The sequence below is a fragment of the Dunckerocampus dactyliophorus genome, chromosome 14, assembly GCF_027744805.1.
Source record: "Dunckerocampus dactyliophorus isolate RoL2022-P2 chromosome 14, RoL_Ddac_1.1, whole genome shotgun sequence".
NCBI classification, from domain to species: Eukaryota; Metazoa; Chordata; class Actinopteri; order Syngnathiformes; family Syngnathidae; genus Dunckerocampus; species Dunckerocampus dactyliophorus.
In genome coordinates, this window is record NC_072832.1 from 19,401,192 (window position 1) to 19,417,301 (window position 16,110).

The 16,110-nt window shown below is 40.6% G+C and overlaps 1 protein-coding gene across 1 annotated transcript; it reads left to right on the forward strand.

Annotated features, from left to right (window-relative positions):
* The first annotated feature begins 1,457 nt into the window (after nucleotides 1-1,457).
* On the forward strand, nucleotides 1,458-6,529 carry LOC129193955 (hepatitis A virus cellular receptor 1 homolog). The gene is made up of 8 exons (XM_054798784.1): nucleotides 1,458-1,623; nucleotides 1,687-2,013; nucleotides 3,141-3,223; nucleotides 3,346-3,441; nucleotides 3,515-3,540; nucleotides 4,148-4,225; nucleotides 5,163-5,224; nucleotides 5,376-6,529. The coding sequence occupies exons 1-8, from the start codon at nucleotides 1,566-1,568 to the stop codon at nucleotides 5,381-5,383; spliced, it is 738 nt and encodes a 245-aa protein (XP_054654759.1). The 5' UTR covers nucleotides 1,458-1,565; the 3' UTR covers nucleotides 5,384-6,529.
* The last annotated feature ends 9,581 nt before the right edge of the window (nucleotides 6,530-16,110 follow it).

Sequence of the window (16,110 nt, forward strand, 5' to 3'; positions counted from 1 at the left end):
ACTGTGCGGCTGCTAAATGAGTAAAATACAAACATAGGTCATGGGGTGATTTTTCATGTCTAGAGGGCTCTAATAATGTTAAAAACTGTATTTAGAAGGTTGTAAACAGGTTTTCTATGCTTGGATGGATGCTTCTTCCATTTATTGATAAGCAATCAGCCTGGAGCCAATTAACCACGATAAACAAGGAATGACTGTCACTGTCTTTCAAAGTTTTTCATTTCTGTGTGTGTATCCAAAAGAGAAAGTGCCTCCGTAGGTTATATTCCTTGGAACCAAGTCCTAACACATAAAAGCTTTGGCGTGAAAAACCTTGAACTTACATAATCTTGACTTCTGCATATTAAGTATTTTTAATTCAATTGATTTCATTGTGAAATAAATATGCAAAAAAATGCATCTCAGCTTTGTGATGTAAGTGAAAAGGCCTATGATTAATATCAACTACACTCTGTTATTTTTCCCCCCTTTGTGCTGTTGTTTTTGTTTTTTTTGTTATTTTCCAAAAATGTCAACTTTCTTCTGAAAGATTTGTAAATGTTCTTCTTGTGATATTATGACTTTATTCACATCATATTTGGACTTTATTCCCATAATTGTATAACATTTCCCCCAAACTAATTTTCCAAAAATGACAACTTTCTCATTAATATTACGATTTGAAAACTATGATGTCTTTTTTTCTACATTTCAGCTCTATGCCACTAAAATGGCATTATTTTTCCTCACAATATTACGGGTTCATTCTTTTAAAATTGTGACTTTTTCTTGTTAGAATACGACTTGATACACTTGATATTCTTATTAACATTGATTCTGGTAAATGACAGCTACTTTGTTTGAATTTCTGCTGGGTTTTGCTTCCCTCTATTTTACCTTTCTTCTTGTAAATGTTCTTCTTGTTATATTATGGCTTTATTCCCAGATTTGTTGTTTTGTTTGTTTTTCATAATTTGACGATATGAAAAGAATATGATGTTATTCTCTTAAAATCCCAACTTTTTTCATGATCTTGTTTTTGTCTTAATATTTTGACTTTATTGTTAGATTTGTTCCATTTTTGCAAATGTTTTTTAAACTTTTCTTGTTAAGTTCTATTTTTAGAATGTGCCGCGGGCCAATTAAAAAACAGCAGTGGACCGCAAATGGCCTTGGGGCCGCACTATGGACAACCCTGGTTTAGAGACAAATTTGGTCAATAATCTTTAGTTTGTTCCTTTTCTGTTATGAAAACAACACAATCTACTTTGATTTGGGAATAAATCCGGAATAAGAGACTACGAATGATTGTTCTAATCTGTTACGATGAAATGACTATCTGTCTTTGAATTGTCTCTCCTCACATTGCATCACTGCTAGGAGTGTTTTTTTTATTTTTTCACTGTGCTCATAAGAATTAAATGTGGGAGGGACCAAAGGGATGGCCACAGCCCTCATGAGTTCTCATCCGCCTTCTATGGGCGTCGTCACTCCTGTTGATAAAGACTTTTCCCCAGTCGCACTGTCAGTGTTGAGCTGAACTGAAGTTTTTTCAACTGATTCTGAGACAGCCAGATTACGACACCATGACTTCTCCTGTCAGAAGACTCCTTGCTTGGACTTGTGGTTTTAGTCTCCTCCTGGGTAAGAGTTACATTTTCCCTGATTCATAAGCTGGCACATCTTAAAGGACTTTCTGTCTTACAGGTTGCGAGTTCGAACCGATCCAAGTTGGGGAAAATGTCACTTTACCATGCGGCTTTTTGCCTGAACAAGCACCTGACATACGTCTAGTATGCTGGGGTAGAGGAGTTTCGGAGTTCCACAATTACTGCACTGATGAGATGTTCCGGTCAAATGGGTACGTGATTTTCAAAAGACCGTCTGGGCGCTACCACTTCTCAGGCAACATTTCCGAGGGCGATGTGACAGTGACCATCATGGACGTCAATGAGGATGACTCTGGAGATTATTTCTGTTTGAAGAGGGGCCGAGCTCTCTATCAGTTGTCGAAGTGGCCTGTGAAGATAGAAGGTAAGACCCACCACACCATCAGTCTTCACTGTCTGAAGTTCTTAATATATATTTGAAGATGACTATACACTAAGTCCCCAACTTACGAACACAATTGGTTCCAGACGACTGTTCTTATGTCGAATCGTTCTTAAGTAGGGGAAAAGGTAATATTACCAATGATAAAGGTACTACATGTACGTGTATACATATACAGTATATGTGTATGTATGTAAATATGAGTTTGGATGTAGTAGTAATATTAAACGAGGATAATTAATGAAAAAAACAAGAATAAAAATGATATAATAATACGTGATGATAAATGTTATTTACCTTTGAAGAGGAGTGGTCGAGCATACGTCGTTGTGGGGGAGTTGGAGGAGATATTGAAAAAAAGGACAAATCGTCGTCGTCGTTAGACTCTTCTAAAAGAGGAAGTGTTCTGTGGGTGGTGTACAATTAAGCAGGCCTATTAACTCTTCATAAACTTTAATCACATGCTCTGTCCGGGTTGTATTATACAGCTAACAATGTAGCTTTCTCTCTACCGCTGTTCTACCGCTGTTGGTCCCATTAGCAGTGTCACAGTGCCCTCTGCTGGTCAATCATGTAACAGTATAAATATGGGCTGGCTGGTCAAGCATGTAGCAGTATACATAAATATGGACTTATAAGGCAAAACACATGAAAATATAGACTAGTCGGCTTTGTTCGTATATCCGAAAGTTGTTCGTTAGTAGGGGACTGAGTGTATTTGATAAAAAACATACTAAACGTATTAAAGCATTAATTTGATTGAACCCATCTTTTTCACACTTAGATGTCGACGGTCCCTGAACGTGCCACAGTTATAAATACCAAAGAGAAACTTATGCATAACCGACGCTTTAACTTTATTATTGAACTTTCAGAGATAAATTTATTTTCTTAACTTCCACGACGTCTGTGTTTATAACTGACATATTTAACAATGCCTGGAGCATGTCTTGCACTGCCCAAGTCTGGCAACAGTTCACTCTTTTGGACTCCTGTGTGTAACGTAACAGGCTATCTCTTGGTGTACGACACGATCAATGGTAAGAATGGCGAGTGGTTTGAACACTTCTGAGCTTGTCTGTGATCCAGCTGTGTCACACACTTTCCAGGACCCCCCAGAGAGGCCGTGGCCCCCTCCTCCATCCAGACAGCACCAACTCCCATCATGGCCACCACGCCCTCCACTGCCAACGTGAGCACCACTCCCACCACCTCCATATTGGAACTCAGAGTGTGCCGACCCATCAGTGTAAAATAACATGTAAAAGTGTCTGCTGTGTTCCTGTGCTCTGTTTTGGTATCTTCCCTGCATAGGAGACCGAGAGTGAGACAACAATTGTGGTGGCTTCCACTGTGACACCCCTTGTTCTGGTGATGCTGACTGTTGCCCTGGCTGCCACATGGTACATTGTAAGTGTGCCGTTTACCTTGAGGAACCACAAAGTACTTTTTTTAAAACTTGCTCCTCATCCTCTCTTCACAGAAAACACGGACAGGTGGAGTAAACTTGTGAGTAGTCGTTTTTTTCAACAAAGAAGTGAATAATCCTCAAATGTGATGCAAATCTTCCCTCTAGAGGCTGTGAGCAGGATAGGAATGACATCATAGGAATCTGATTGGTGATTCCCAGCTTCACTTTTTGTTCGGAATCAAGTTTTGCACTGATGCTGGTTTAGTTTGATTAAATTGCGTACAGCAAATTGAAGGATGCGGGGGCCATTCTGACACACTTTTTACATTAAAGACGTTAAAAACAACCCAAGGTGCAGTGCTTAAAGGGCTTTATTAGACCACCTGGAATAGAAAGGAGAACATTCAGATTTTTTTCACTATTTTAAAATGCTAAAAAGGTTATTGTTACTTGTTGGGCAAAATAATATTTCTTAATTTTTTTTTACATAATAACAAAATACAAACACTAGGACCTTAATGAACACAAAATAATGCATGTTACTATTTTTTCAGGGGTGTTGTTGGAAAACAGTACCAAAAGGCTACAAAGAAGAGTATAACGTATAAAGAGTATATATTGGAATTGATTATATATTCACATTTAGGCCAACTTTGTGTCAGTTTTGGGTAATCGGTAACATCCATCCATCCATTTCCTCACCAGGGTCGCGAGGGTATGGAGCCTACTCCAGGAAATGCGGAGAACACCCTGGACTGGTCGCGAGCCAATGGCAGTTTATAGGTAACAAAATGTATAGATTTTTGTTTCATTGTTAGCAAAATGTCTACTTTTTTCCATTCTTACAGATTCATTTATTTTAGGTGTTTTTTTTGTATCATATTGTTTTTGAATGTGCCGCAGGCCAACTGACAAACGAGCTGCATGCTGAATCTTATTCGTATTGACTTGTTCTTGTTATATTATGCCTTTTTGCTCTTTCCCCCCATTTTTGCTGTTTTTTGTTCATTATAATTACAGTATATACCGTACATGTGACCCACACACGCACACACACACACGCACACACACAGGTGCATCTCAATATATTTGAATATCTTTTCATTTATATCAGTTGAATTCAAAAAGTGAAACTGTTATATTCTATTTATAAAAAGAGGGAAATATTTACAGAATATATTTGTTAATGTTTTAATAATTTTGATGATTAATAATAAATATTTTATTTGAAATATAATTTAAAAAAAAACAAATTCAACATCTCATAAAATTTGAAAAACAGGTTCACACTGCAGGAACTGCAAAAACCTGCTGAACCTTTAATTGGTCTCTTAGTCTGAACTGAACTCCTGACATCAAATAACTTTTGCACGGCATTTATTTATTAATTCGTTCCTGTCATTAATTGATTCCTGAAAGCCAAAAATGTTAACTCAAAACATGTTTTATAGTTTTACAATTATAGTCTTACATGCAGAAAACAATAAAAATGCATTTAAATATGTATAAATGATGAATGAAAGGGATAAATGAACATTTAAGGTTACTTTTACCTTCACTGAAGACTTATTGTTGGCAAAGACTGCGATGTGGCAGCAAGATCAACACGGACACCATCTTTGTGTATTGTTGCACCCCTAGTGAATACATACAGTATCATATAGAGCGTATATATCAGCAATGATCAGCAATGACCCAATCACATGTCTTGTATTTTCAGCGTGCAGGCCAGTAACGGAAAGGGTGTGGAATTCATTAGGATGCCGTATGGTCCATTCAAAGGTAAGCATCCATTTTTCTATATTAGTTTGTCTTTTTTCAGCCAATGATAGCCAAACCAAATATGATACAACTTAATGGTTCATCTTAAAGGTGTAAGTCTATGTAGACCTTTGAAAATCATTCATTATTTTGTACCGCTTGTCCTCCTCAGGGCCTTGAGTGAGCTCGAGCCTATCCCTGCTGACTTTGGGCGAGAGGCGGAGGACACCCTGGTCTGACATGCTAACCACTCGTCCACCGTGCTGCACCTTCCTAGATGAATCATTACAATCACTTGGTGGAGAAGCTGTGATTTCGATATTAAAATTGGGTTCTGTTTGTTCAAGTGATCATGATAAAACCTACTCTTTGACAAGCACAAAATGATTTGAAAAGGAATTTTCTTCATTGAAGAATATTGTATTATTGCTGTGATTTCAGGTTTTCTTTGATGCTCATCTCCTTTATCGTGTATTTTATCTACAGATAATTATGAATTAATTATTAATTATTGTGAGCGTGCAGTAATTCAATTTTACAACATAACTGGATTATAGTAACTTTGTTTATTTTGAGTTTGCAGTACTCAGAATATCTTCAATATTTGGATTACAGTAACTTGTTTATATTAAGTATGGAGTATGGAGTTCAATGAATTAGATGACAGTAATTTATTTCCTGTGAGCTTCCAGTACTGCCTCTAATAGTGCAGTCTCATAATAGACACAACTTTGATTAGTATCATTGGTAACATTTCAATACCTCATTTTACACATCCCACTTTCCCTATTTTCTTGAATTATACAAACTCAACATTTCAATGAAATTTAACCATCTTAGGATGAAAACCTCCTGGGTCAAACTGACCCAATCTGTTTTGACTGGTCCTTCTTTCCTCCTTTCCTCCTCTGACCCCCATCCCTCCTTCCTTCCTCCCTGCTCCTCTTTTTCTATTTCCTTTCTTCCTTCATCTTTCCATTTTTCCTTCCTTCTGCCCTCTTCTCTCTCCTTTCCTTCCTTTCTTCCTCCCTTCTCCATCCTCTCCTTTCCACACTACTTTCCTTTATTTGTTGCTCCCTTCCTCCGTCCTTTGTTCCTCCCTACTTTAATTTCCCTTCCTCTCTTTCCTTCCTATTTCTTTCTTTCCTCTTTATTTCCTTCCTTCCTTCTTTGACCCAAGAGGACAACAGAAGGGTTTAAATAAAATGCCCTTGGTCATGCATTTCATTGAGCACTCACTTGAAATGTGCTAGCTAGCATACTGTTGGACTTTGTTGTTACTAAGCACGACAGACTGACAACCAAATAAAAATCTGTTGAAATTGACACTTGCATTTGTTGGAAGTTCTTCAACCACATTTTTTGAAACAATTTCCTTTTAGAATGGCATCTTGTTGTCCATCCGATGCTCGTTGCTTTTGTGTGCAGTAAAGGTAGAACGGACGTTTCTCTGAAAGTTACAGTCCTGATATGGGCAACAACCATTTGCCTCAGCTTAAGATGTCGTCGCAAAAGGGTAAAGAAGTCTGCTTCTGTGCTCCACAAAGTTGCACAACTGACAGTGAAATGCAGTTTCTCTACTTTTGCCTGCATTCCTTTGAGTGTGCCATGTTGAAATGTGCACTTTAAGTGCATTAAAAGATTTAAATGTGCAGAGGCATTCCTTATGAAGGCATGGGGGCAGTAATGCAAGTTAAAGAAAGTAGCCTCTCTTTTCAGCAAAAAATGTGCAGTACTTACAAGTCCACTGCATAAGGGAAAAAACAAAGAATGCACCACTGCAAGAGGCTTGTCCAAGTAAAACTGCTTTTGCTCAGCAGGTGTCAGTATTACTCTTTGCCTCACAAAAGCAAGCCAGGTTAGTGTCACATGTCACATAAAACCGAATTACAAAGTGGAAATGGCAAAATAAAATGCTGAATGAGTGTAAAAAAATTGGCTTAGAGAATATATGTAAAATATTAGTGTAACCCGGATGGAAAAACTCGTGTTAATTATTATTTTTCATATAAATTAGCCTTGCGTAAGCCGTCACCACAGTCATGACGGAGCACGACCAATCACTGTAGTATATTGGAACACTCTGTGCGCAGCACAAACACCGGATGTACGGAACAACAGCCTTTTTTATTGAAGTCAAACAATCACTACACAGCACCACAATCCCGAACACCGGCTACTGTCACGGCCCCCACGCCGACCTAACTTCCAACAGCTCTACCAACATGGGGAAACTCATGTCGTCACTTCCTGTCCGTATTTTTTTTCACTCCCTCCCCCCTAAATCCGGAACACATCTTCCATGGCAACACGTACACAAACACCGGTAGAGGACTTTACACTCATGGAAAACTCCTAGCGTTGTGACTAAATTGAAACTTTGAACATTTTATCCATTTTTGTTGCTTTATACTGTAATGACGGCTAAATAACTACACGTCAAGATGGCGGCATTCAGTCGGCCATTTATTTTCACAGATCGGAAAGCACTTACAAATGCAGGAGCCTTAGCTACACATGTGTGTAAAACAGCAACACTTCCTTAACCTTCTTAATCTACGCCCTTTTCACCAAAACGCTTGCTCCACACAACATGCTGAACCCGACTGCCCCCTATAGCTCACATACCAAAACCACAGCTAGGAGCAACACAATATACCCGTCGCTACAATACTTTATGTACATTCCTCCGATTTCAATTCCTTTGTCGTTTGTTATTCGTATTTCTTTGTTTTTTTTAACGTAATGTCCAATAAAAGTGAAAAAAAACACGGAAATCAACACAACACATAACACCCCTAAGGGTCTTTACCACTGATCTGTACGAAAAAAAATGTGGATAGGCCATTGGTCAATGACTTGTGAAGCCACGCGGCCGCCATATTACCACTCAAAGGAAACACTTCTCGGACAATGACTTATGTCAGAACTTGTGAGTTGTTAAGTCTGTTGTTAGTTTGTTACCCACTCACACTAACAACAGGTGTGCTTGAGCTTAGTCATAAGGACTCGGGTATGATAGTTTTTAAAAATTCTGTCGATATCTTACCATACCTGAGTCATAACGGCTTTACATAGGGGGCCGTGGGGGATATGTAAACAAACAACCACGACTAGACTACTAAATAATTTGCGGTTGCTTGCAAAAATAAAAAAAAATACGTTTCTTTGTTTTTGTTTACCCGAATTTAAAATGAACCCCCACATGGAGACAATGTTTATATATTATTACATATTATATTACATATTATTCTTGTGGTTTTTGTTAAAATATATTTCTATATCAGAAAAGAGGTTATTTCTATTTCATAACATAAACAAAAAAAATCCATCCATTTTCTATACCGTTTCATCCTCATTAGGGTCGCGGGGGCATGCTGGAGCCTATCCCAGCTGACTTCGGGCGACAGGCGGGGTACACCCTGGACTGGTCGCCAATGGCAGGGCACATATAGACAAACAACCATTCACACTCACATTCATACCTCTGGACAATTTAGAGTCGCCAATTAACCTCACCTGCATGTTTTTGGGAATGTGGGAGGAAGCCGGAGTGCCCGGAGAAAACCCACGCGCACACGGGGAGAACATGCAAAGTCCACACAGAAATGCTCAGGGGAGAATCGAACACAAACAAAAAAAATCAGAAAAAAAATCAGAAAAATGTTCATTGATTTTAAAACTTGTCCAAAGTCACTCTCTTTTATGACTCATATTTTGTACAGACGAGAGCATAGTGAATTGTATGAAAGTAAGAAAAAAAAAAGTAAAGGATCATGACAATGGATTTTAGTGGAAAAAAGGGATTGGCTATGCAGTTAAAATTAAAATCTCTTTCTAGAGGAGTAAAACTATGCATTGCTATAGGGGAGTGCTGAGCCAGAAACACAGAAACAACACAGCCGCAAAGACACAAATTATCTACAATAGTCAATAGACACTCTGGTTGCTATGTTTGTTGTGCAACACAAAGGTATGCAAATGAAACTATTTGCTTAAATAAATCATCTGTATTATTGAATCAGTTTTATTCTGTTTTCCTTCATTTTTACTGAATTGTATGGTTTTATGCTCTTTATGTATGAGACTACAGATGCAAACCAGCACTGGGCTAAATCCAGCGTAATTACTGCAATTTATTGTACAGTAATCCCTTGTTTATCACTGTTAATTGGTTCCAGACCTAATTGTGACAAGTGAATTTCCACAAAGTAGGATTTCTTCTTTATAAATGGAATATTTTCATAGTTTGATCATAGAAAACCTGTTTACAACCTTCTAAATACAGGTTTTAACATTATTAGAGCCCTCTAGACATCAAATAACACCCCTATAATGACCATTACACTTGTATTACCAAATATAGTAGACATAAGAGAAAATAAAACATTGAAGACATGAAAATGAATGTATGGAGGGGGTTCAGACTGGAGTGCAACAATAGCAACAATAGAGTTGTTATTATGATTATGTTTATTTTGTGATATTATTATTTTGCCTGCTGTGTGATCATTCAAACCTGCAACCTGTTGTTCCAGGGATCAAGGCTGGTGCTTGTGTGTCTCACCCAACATTACAGTATCCTTACTGACACCTAGTGACCAATGTAGAATACTACATATCACGATTTGAATGTGTCCTCTGAATGCCTTATATTTGTATTTTACTTTATTCAGCTATTTTTATGCTTGAAAATGCATAAAATTTTCTCTTGGAGATTATAAGTATTTATCTTAAGTATGCTTTTTTTGTTGTTTTTTACTAATATGTCGTATTCAACCACAAAAACAATGCCACAGATGTCGCAAGATTTGAGGGAGCGTGCAATTGGCATGCTGACAGCAAGAATGTCAACCAGAGCTGCTGCTCGTGTATTGAATGTTCATTTCTCTACCATAAGCCGTCGCCAAAGGCGTTTCAGAGAATTTGGCAGTACATCCAACCAGCCTCACAACCGCAGGCCACGTGTAACCACACCAGCCCAGGAGCTCCACATTCAGCATGTTCACCTCCAAGATCGTCTGAGACCAACCACTCGGACTGCTGCTGAAACAATCGGTTTGCATAACTAAAGAATGTCTGCACAAACTGTCAGAAACCATCTCAGGGAAGCTCATCTGCATGCTCGCTGTCCTCATCGGGGTCTCGACCAGACTCCGACCCGACTTGAGTGGACAAATGCTCACATTCGATGGCGTCTAGCATGTTAGAGAGGTGTTCTCTTCACGGATGAATCCCGGTTTACACTGTTCAGGGCAGATGGCAGACAGCGTGTGTGGCGCTGTGTGGGTGAGCGGTTTACATCGCGGTTTGCATCGAGTGGCCCATGGTTGCGTTGGGGTTATGGTATGGGCAGGTGTCTGTTATGGACGAAGAACACAGGTGCATTTTGATGGCATTTTGAATGCACAGAGATACCATGATGAGATCCTGAGGGCCATTGCTGTGCCGTACATCCAAGAACATCACCTCATGTTGCAGCAGGATAATGCACGGCCCCATGTTGCAAGGATCTGCACACACTTCTTGGAAGCTGAAAATATCCCAGTTCTTGCATGGCCAGCATACTCACCGGACCTGTCACCCAATGAGCATGTTTGGGAAGCTCTGGATCGCGTATACGACAGCGTGAACCAGTTCCCGCCAATATCCAGCAACTCCGCACAGCCATTGAAGATTGGACCAACATTCCACAGGCCACAACCAACAACCTGATCAACTCTATGCCAAGGAGATGTGTTGCACTGCATGATGTAAAACCCCCCACCCCACCAATAAAACAAAACTGTGCATTTCAGAGTTGCCTTTTATTGTGGGCAGTCTAAGGCACACCTGTGCACCAATCATGGTGTCTAATCAGCATCTTGATATGGCACACCTGAGAGGTGGGATGGATTGGTACTTACCTTATTCCGCGTATGCTCAGAGCGGCGTCGTCAGTTCTGCTAAGGTAATTGTTTCCTGCTTGAGTTTTGCCAGCAGCGCCTTTAGTTCAGCTTTTTCCTGCCTTTTTTCCTGCTCACTATTTTGCAGTGATTTTTGTTACTCTTGTTCCGGCTCAGCCTGCTTTGTTCTGGACTTTTGTTACCCTTATTTTTGTGTGTTTTGAACTTTTTTCCCCCCATGTGTTTGAGGTGATTTTTTGTTATTAAATATCTTTTGTCGCTCTGCATTTTGGGATCCACGCCGGCTCACGCTGCTAACCTTACAAATAGACGGTATTCAACCACTAAACAGCATGATTTATAAATATTATTTTGAAAAACTAGAGTGAAGCCAAAAGCACAAAGTGAGGAGAGACGATTGTATATACACTCGGTCCCCAACTTACGAACACCCGACTAGCGAACACTCGCGGATACGAACACAAGCCGACTAGTCTATATTTTATTTCATTTTGCCTTGTAGTCAGTCGCTCAATCAGTATTTATACTGCTACTGTACATGCTTGACCAGTAGAGGGCACTGTGACACTGATAATGCAGCCTTAGAGCTAATGGGACCAACAGAGGAAGAGTTAGAAGCTGGGGAGATACAGTGTAAAGCTAAATGGAAAGCTAAATTGTACAACCCGGACAGAGCGTGTGATTAAAGTTTATGAAGAGTTAATAGGCCTGCTTAATTCTACACCACCCACAGAACACTACCTCTTTTAGAAGAGTCTAACGACGATGACGACTTGTCCTTTTCAATATCTCCTCCAACTCCACCACAAAGACGTATGCTCGACCACTCCTCTTCAAAGGTAAATAACATTTATCATTACGTATTATTATATCACTTTTATTATTGTTTTTTTCATTAATTATCCTCGTTTAATATTACTACTGCATCCAAACTCATATTTACATACATACACATATACTACCAGTGATATACTAGTACCTATATCATTGGTAATATTACCTTTTCCCCTACTTAAGAACGATTCAACATAAGAACGGTCGTCTGGAACCAATTGTGTTCGTTAGTTGGGGACTTAGTGTACATATATATTTTTTGATTTTGTGGAAGGGTTTTTATACAGTGTTACACATATTTAAAGACCGTTATTGGTTGTTGGTGTCAACATTTCAGCTTTTTCTTACATGTGCCTTTTGCTCTATTTTTACCATTTTGCTGTTTGTTTAAATTTCGTTTCTGCAGTACGCCTTGGCTCAATGATAAGGGGTCATCGAGGGGCAAGGCAAGCCGGTACGGCGTACGGGTGTGTTCAGTGGTCAAAATGCGTGCCTCTTGGTCACTCTCTAGGTGGTGAGCGTACTGATATGATAATTCATTATTTTTCAGATTATTTTCTAGATTGACGAGCAAAGTCCCAAAGATCGACTGGTTGCTGGCGATCGGCGGGTTGGCGACCGCTGCTCTAATGGTTGGTTGCCCATATGTAACCTGCAGTTGACTGGTGACCATTTGTTCCAAAGTCCGCAAGGATAGGCTCCAGCTTACCCTAATGATCTTAATGTGGAAAAGCATTGTAGAAAATGAAAAATACTTAAATATGATTACATATGACACTAATTTGCTTTGTCACCTACAACCTAGGCTCCAAAAGTGGGGTACGTGCACCACCAAGAGTACACCAATTGTCATGGGGGTACATGAATAAAAATGGAAAACTATAGTTCCTAACTGTCACAATTACGAGTGCGCCTGAACACTTCACGGCACAAGGAGAACGGAGCAGAAGGGAGACAGCGAGATGTTGTTCATTGTGTTATATGAACAAATAAGTTTGATGATTATGTTGTGCATTAAAGAGTGTTTAATCTTGACGATTTCATTTATATTGGCGTCCTAATGCCTGCACGGCGCAGCGATGTAAACCTGTCAACCGCGAGTGGGGACTCCTCCGAAAATGAGGCCTTATCGTTGGTTCTATGTATTTTTTGTACTTCCGATACTGCTTTATCATGATTGTTAAACTTCCCCCTTACATTTCGCATTGCATACTTGCATAATTGCAGACTTAAACCATAACCATCCTAAGTGGACAAAAGCGAAGCTCAAATTCAACCCATTCAAACGGAAGGATGCCAACATTCAACTGGAACAAAAGATATGTAGGATGATTACTTATCTATTTATCAGTGCTCAACTTGAATCAAAATGTGACCATGCAAAATACACATTTTGACCTAGAATTACGATAAAATTAATTATGATCAATATTACAAGTTAATTAACACAAAAAGGTTTGTTTTTTAAGTGTCCAGGAGTAGGTGGCACATGCTGCACCCTGCATCCTTCAAATTACTTGCATGTGGCTCTCACTGGGAAAAGTTGAGACACCCTTGCCCAATTATACTTTTCAATTATTTCAGAATAAAAATGACTGTCCTCAATTCCCCCCAAATATGTTTTGATATCTATGAGTTGAGCTTTGCTTGCAGAAGCCATCGGCAGTCTAATAGACGATATAACTTTCTCTTTCGTTTTGTCGGTAATGTTTCCATGTGTGTTTAATGACATCTGCTTTTCTAGTGGTTGTGGTGCTTCTGAGAAGCATAGAAAGAAATCGCCATTTGGTAGACTAAAGTAACTAAAGCATAGGTCATAAACGGATATAAGATTTTTTTTGGTCTTGCGATTTGTGGGGTTTCCCAAATCGCTGAGTTTGTTTTTTTTTTGCTTGTGGGTAACATAGTTGTGGTGACCATGAGGGTGTAGGATCACCACGCACCCAATGTACAGCTTCTAAGTCGAACACGCATACCACGCACAAACTCTTGAGGCTGCTCGGACGTACGGCTGTCGCTTCATCCGTACAGCCAACGCATGTAAATGGTAAGATTGTCTGTCAAACTTGCAATAAAAGGTACCGAGCTTTGCTAATTCTATCTATGAAAAAGATGGCTAATAAGCGTATAAAATTCATTTTTGCGCTTCTGTTTGAGACGCCGAGTTCACCCAGAAGAGGTTTGGACGGGGAGGAGACAGCCTGCGTTGCCACTCTGCTGCCGCCTCTCTGCCATCTTTTGCATGCTGTGCCAGCAGAGGCAGAGGCAGTCACATTAGGACTGCTGGCATACTTAAGCTGGTCGGCTGCCTCTACTCGCCGCCATTGTTCTCAGCTCCTCACCTGCTTGCTGCACTCTTGTACCTTGTTAGTTGCTACCGGTGTGTGTTCATTCTGGTCCTCCTTGCTATTGTATTTTTGCTACCTGCCTGACTTACTTCAGCAGTAGCTCGTTAGCGTCTGGTGTTGCTCTTATTAGCGTACCTTCTCAGTTCCTCCCAGCAGCACCCACAGTTGTGTATTTTTTCCTGCTACCTGTTATTTAGCAATGTATTTTGTTCTCACCTGTTTTCCCGTGGCTGTGCCCGATTAGGTTTTTTGTGTTGGACTTTGTTACCTCTTTTTGTATTTTTGCTACCTCTGTGTGAAGACACCTTCAACCTCCATTGACTCTTCACTCTGCATCTCGGGATCCTCGTCCATGCCTGAGCCGAATGTGACACTTAGCCTGACGCCGTGAAGGTCAGACTCTAACCGAAACAGCCCCTAACATAATCAATTTTTCCCATAAGAAATGATGTAAATCCAATGAATCAGCTCCAGAAAGCCAAAAATGTTATCTCCATCCATTTTCTTATGCTTATGCCAGTCCGGTTCACGGGGGCAGCAGTCTCAATGGGGAAGCCCAGACTTCAGTCCAAGGCCACCTCTTCCAGTTCGACCAGGACACCAATGTGTTCCCAGGCCAGCTGTGAGACATAATCCCTCCAGCGTGTCCTCGATCTGCCCCAGGGCCTTCTCCTGGCTGGGCATGCGCGGAACACCTCAACACCTCACCAGGGAGACGTCCAGAAGGCATCCGAATTAGATGCCCGAGCCACCTCAACTGGCTCCTCTCGATGTAAAGAAGCAGTGGCTCTACTCTGAGCCCCTCCTGGATGACCGAGCTCCTCATCCTATCTCTTGGGGTGAGTCCAACCACCCTACGGAGGAAAGTCATTTCAGCCGCTTGTATTCGCAATCTCGTTCTTTCGGTCACGACTCAAAGCCATCACCATAGGTGAGGGAGGGAACATTGATCCACCGGTACATCTTCACCATGACCTGTCTGGTGCAGTGACCGCATTACTGCAGACGCTGCGGCGATCCGCCTGTTGACCTCACACTTCAACCTTCCCTCACTCGTGAACAAGACCCCGAGATACTTGAACTCCTCCACCTGGGACAAGGCCTCATTCCCAACCCGAAGGGTGAAATGCACCATTTTCCGAATGAGAACCATGGCCTTGGACTTGGAGATGCTGACTCTCATCCCACAAGCTTCACACTCAGCTGCAACAAGCCCCAGTAGACGCTGAAGGTCACAGCCTGTGGCCATCAGAAAGAGCAGACACGAGATTCTAAAGCCCCCAAACTGGACTGTCAATGAAAATTATGATCAGAATTGGTGACAGAAGGCTGCCTTGGCAGAGGCCATGTTCACCGGAACCAGGCTCCTGCTCCGGTTGTACCAGGACTGAATGGCACATAGTAGTGTGCCACCAATATCGTACTCTTGGCACCATCTACAGGACACAGTGAGGGACATGGTCAAATTCCTTCCAAAGTCCACAAAGCACATGTAGACCACTTGGGCAAATTCCCAAGTACCCTCCAGTACCCTTGCAAAGGTGTAGAGTTGGTCCAGTGCTTCGTGACCAGGACAAAAACCACATTGCACCTCCTGTAGCCGAGGTTCGACTTACGGTCGTTCCCTTCTCTCCAGCACTCAGCAATAGACTTTCCCAGGAAGGCTGAGGTGTATGATCCCCCTATAGTTGGAAAAAGGGGTCAACCAAGACAGTCCTCCAACATCCAAAGCCTTGAGAAACTCAGGGCAAAACTGGTGTTAACACTAAACATGTTTTTATAGTTTTTATCATTATTCCGCTTTTTTAGTGTTGGTTTC

What these genes read in the sequence shown, in the direction of transcription:
- LOC129193955 (XM_054798784.1), top strand. Translation starts at nt 1,566, where the DNA reads ATGACTTCTCCTGTCAGAAGACTCCTTGCTTGGACTTGTGGTTTTAGT. An exon ending in GTGGCCTGTGAAGATAGAAG is followed by an intron (nt 2,014 to 3,140) that starts GTAAGACCCACC and finishes CACACTTTCCAG; the next exon opens with GACCCCCCAGAGAGGCCGTG. An exon ending in CGGACAGGTGGAGTAAACTT is followed by an intron (nt 3,541 to 4,147) that starts GTGAGTAGTCGT and finishes TTTCCTCACCAG; the next exon opens with GGTCGCGAGGGTATGGAGCC.